Here is a 3,650-nt window from a genome sequence, read left to right as displayed (position 1 = left end):
GGTCAAGGATAAACGTTCTAAAGATCAATCGCGTACCTTAAATCACGTATGGGAAAAACGGGATGTTACACAACGATCTTGTAATAGCTATTTATTAGACTAATCGGTCGATACTCGCCAAGTTCATTCGGGTCATGGGTCTTGGGAATTAAGGTCATGAAAGAGGCGTTGCATCCGTGTGAAATTTCCCCATTCTCCCAAAACCAATCTATTGCCCTCAATAAGTCAACCTTATCTATATTCCAAATTTTTTTGAAAACCTTAAAATTAAACCCGTCCGGTCCCGGGGCCTTCGATCCGGCACGCCCCTTAACCGCAACCCATACCTCTTGCTCATCGAATTTTTTTTCAAGATCAGCAGCTTCATCACGCGTAATTATGTTCCCTGCCCTTTCAGGTAGCGATGGACGTTGTGTCGTTGTTTCTTTAAAGGCCTGCTCAAAATACCTATGAACCTCTTTTTTTACCATTGCTGGGTTTTCCTCCCATTCGCCATTAATATATAAGCCTCGCAAAGAATTCTTGCTGATTCTCCTTTTGATCAGAGAGTGAAAATATTTGGTATTCATCTCCCATTTCAAGGTCCATTTTTCTCTCGATTTCTGCTTAAGCATATTAGCTTTGACCCTATCTTTTTCAATCCACAAACGCCTAGTCTCTAACTAAATCCCCCTTTTAGTTTCATTTAATTCTCTGCTATCTGCAATTTTTTCCCATGCGTTTGCTTCCAATTTTGCCTTCTCAATTTCAACATCTAATTTGCCAAATTTTTCTTTACTCCACTCTTTCAACGCTAATTTAACGTTCTTCAATTTCAATCTAAAGTTAATATCAGGCCTGCACGAATTTGTTTCTACATTCCAAGCCGAAGTCACAATTTCCTCAGCCCCTTTATCATTTATCCAACTATTGAAGACTTTAATCGGTTTGGGCCCATAGTCTATAATTTTGGACCTAAGTAACAATGGACAGTGATCCGAAAATTTCCTATCAAGCACCCTAACCGATAAATCCTCCCATCATTGTAACAAAGTATTGGAGACGAAAAACTTGTCCAGTTTGCTAAATTTTTTCCCATTATCACAAATTCGTGTGAATTTTTTCCCGACTAGAGGTACTTCTAAAAGGCCCGACTTTGTGATGAAACGATTGAACCACGTTGCTCTTCTTTGAATAAATTCACAATTTCTCCTCTCATCCGCATGTCAGACCTCATTAAAGTTGCCACAAAGGATCCAGTCATCATTATTAAATTTCATGAGATTATCTAGGCTCTCCAAAAAATTACGCTTCTTTTCGTCTTCATGAGGACCGTAGACGTTCACAACAATCAAGTCATTCGAAAGCCCCTTTAGTTTCCCCTTTATTGCAAGAAAATAATTACCTTCCACCGCTTGGTCCACCTGGAACATATTTGGATCCCAAATCAAGGCCATACCACCAGACCTACCTACAGCCGCCTTCTGGATATACTTGTAGTTAACACTACCCCACATTGCTTATACAAATTTGTCCTCAATACAATCACATTTTGTTTCCTGTAACGCTACCATATATGGGTTCGATTTTGAAACTAATTCACGTACCCAGCCTATCTTCCCTTCTTTCTTCAGCCCACGAATATTAATTGAGAGAACTATCATATGAAAATATTAATTACGAAGGGAAACTTACTCAAAAGGTTACGGTCGTGTGCTTTCCCATTGAAGGCCCAACAATTCACCAAAACCATGATGATTTATGCTACTTTCGCTTCCAGCAGGAGACTTACTACCTTTATCTCCACTTTTTATAGAAATCGAACCTTTCCTGCCCTTACTTTTTACCCTTAATCCAGAATTATCTGATCTTGCTTTTAATTTCGAAAAAGCCCTCCTCTCCTTTCGAATTTTGTGGGCATTCCGAGCTAAACTTTTTAATCGCAGGAATCTAGATGAGGCTCGCCAGCCACCCACTGAAGCAACCCGTCCTAATCCATAAGGACGAATACAATAACATATGGATACATTGCGAGGTATTTGACCTCTATATGATACATTTTACAACCATTGCGTTCGTTTTTAAAAGACAACTTTCATTACATCGAAAGATGACAGGTATGCATACCATTTCATAATATCCTTACTATGTTTTTAAAAGACAACTTTCATTACATCGAAAGATGACAGGTATGCATACCATTTCATAATATCCTTACTATAAATGACCTAATATGTCATTTACTTAATAATAATCTTTATTGAACTCAACGACTTGAATGCAACATCTTTTAAAATATGACATGAATGACTCCAAGTAATATCTTTAACATGAGCAAATGCACAGCGGAAGATTTCTTTAATACCTGAGAATAAACATGCTTTCAAGTGTCAACCAAAAGGTTGGTGAGTTTATTAGTTTATCATAATCAATCATTTCCATTATTTTAACAGACCACAAGATTTTCATTTCCATTTCTCACAAATATGCATAGAGATAAAAATTATTCATATGGATTGAACACTGGTAACCGACCTTAACAAGATGCATATAGAATATCCCCATCATTCCGGGACTGCCTTCGGACATGATAAATTCGAAGTACTAAAGCATCCGGTATTTTGGATGGGGCTTGTTGGGCCCAATAGATCTATCTTTAGGATTCGAGTCAATTAGGGTGTCTGTTCTCTAATTCTTAGATTACCAGACTAAAAGGGGCATATTTGATTCGATAATCCAACCATAGAATGTAGTTTCGATTACTTGTGTCTATTTCGTAAAACATTTATAAAAGCAGTGCATGTATTCTCAGTCCCAAAAATATATATTGCAAAAGCAATTAAAAAGGGAGCAAATGAAACTCACCAACCTTTTGGTTGACACTTGAAAGCATGTTTATTCTCAGGTATTAAAGAAATCTTCCGCTATGCATTTGCTCATGTTAAAGATATTACTTGGAGTCATTCATGGCATATTTCAAAAGACATTGCATTCAAGTCGTTGAGTTCAATAAAGATTATTATTAAGTAAATGACAGATTAGGTCATTATAGTAAGGATATTATGAAATGGTATACATACATGTCATCTTTCGATGTAATGAAAGTTGTCTTTTAAAAATGAATGCAATATTTTTAAAATGTATCATATAGAGGTCAAATACCTCGCAATGTATCCATATGTTATTGTATTCGTCCTTATGGATTAGGACGGGTCGCTTCATGTGGTATCAGAGCGGTGGTCTTAGCGAACCAGGTCTTGCATTAGTGTGTCTAACGGATAGTTATTAAGATGCATTAGTAAGTCTGGACTTCGACCGTGTCTGCATGTCAAAAAGTCTTGCTTATCATTTCTTGTCGGAAATTAACTGCTTATCATTCTTAATCTAGACGCGTCTTTGATAATGCTAAAAACGAACATATATTTCATAGCATTATTCCCCAAGAAAGACAAGCTTTAAGTTGCAATTGTTCTATTTACAAGTGATATTCGTTTAAATAATAAAAGGTGAAGACAAAAGACAGATTCGACGTATTGAAGACGCAAACGACCAAAAAGCTCAAAAATACAAAATACAATCAAAGAGGTTCCAATTATTGATAAGAAACGTCTCGAAATTACAAGAGTACAAGATTCAAAACGCAAAGTACAAGATATAAAATAGTACGCAAG

The 3,650-nt window shown here is 36.5% G+C and overlaps 1 protein-coding gene across 1 annotated transcript; it reads right to left on the bottom strand.

Annotated features, from left to right (window-relative positions):
* Positions 1 to 662: 662 nt before the first annotated feature.
* On the bottom strand, positions 663 to 1,496 carry LOC139859551 (uncharacterized). The gene is made up of 2 exons (XM_071848333.1): positions 1,212 to 1,496; positions 663 to 1,013 (listed from the first exon to the last, which is right to left on the bottom strand). The coding sequence occupies exons 1-2, from the start codon at positions 1,494 to 1,496 to the stop codon at positions 663 to 665; spliced, it is 636 nt and encodes a 211-aa protein (XP_071704434.1).
* Between the last annotated feature and the right edge of the window lie 2,154 nt (positions 1,497 to 3,650).

Source organism: Rutidosis leptorrhynchoides, chromosome 7, assembly GCF_046630445.1.
Source record: "Rutidosis leptorrhynchoides isolate AG116_Rl617_1_P2 chromosome 7, CSIRO_AGI_Rlap_v1, whole genome shotgun sequence".
NCBI classification, from domain to species: domain Eukaryota; kingdom Viridiplantae; phylum Streptophyta; class Magnoliopsida; order Asterales; family Asteraceae; genus Rutidosis; species Rutidosis leptorrhynchoides.
The sequence above is the reverse complement of the archived record's forward strand: the minus strand, read 5'-3'. Positions and strand labels throughout refer to the sequence as shown.

Coding starts and splice junctions, on each gene's coding strand:
- LOC139859551 (XM_071848333.1), bottom strand. CDS start 1,496: ATGTGGGGTAGTGTTAACTACAAGTATATCCAGAAGGCGGCTGTAGGT. Junction 1,014..1,211: donor TTTGTGGCAACTTTAATGAG/GTCTGACATGCG, acceptor CAATGATGGGAG/GATTTATCGGTTAGGGTGCT.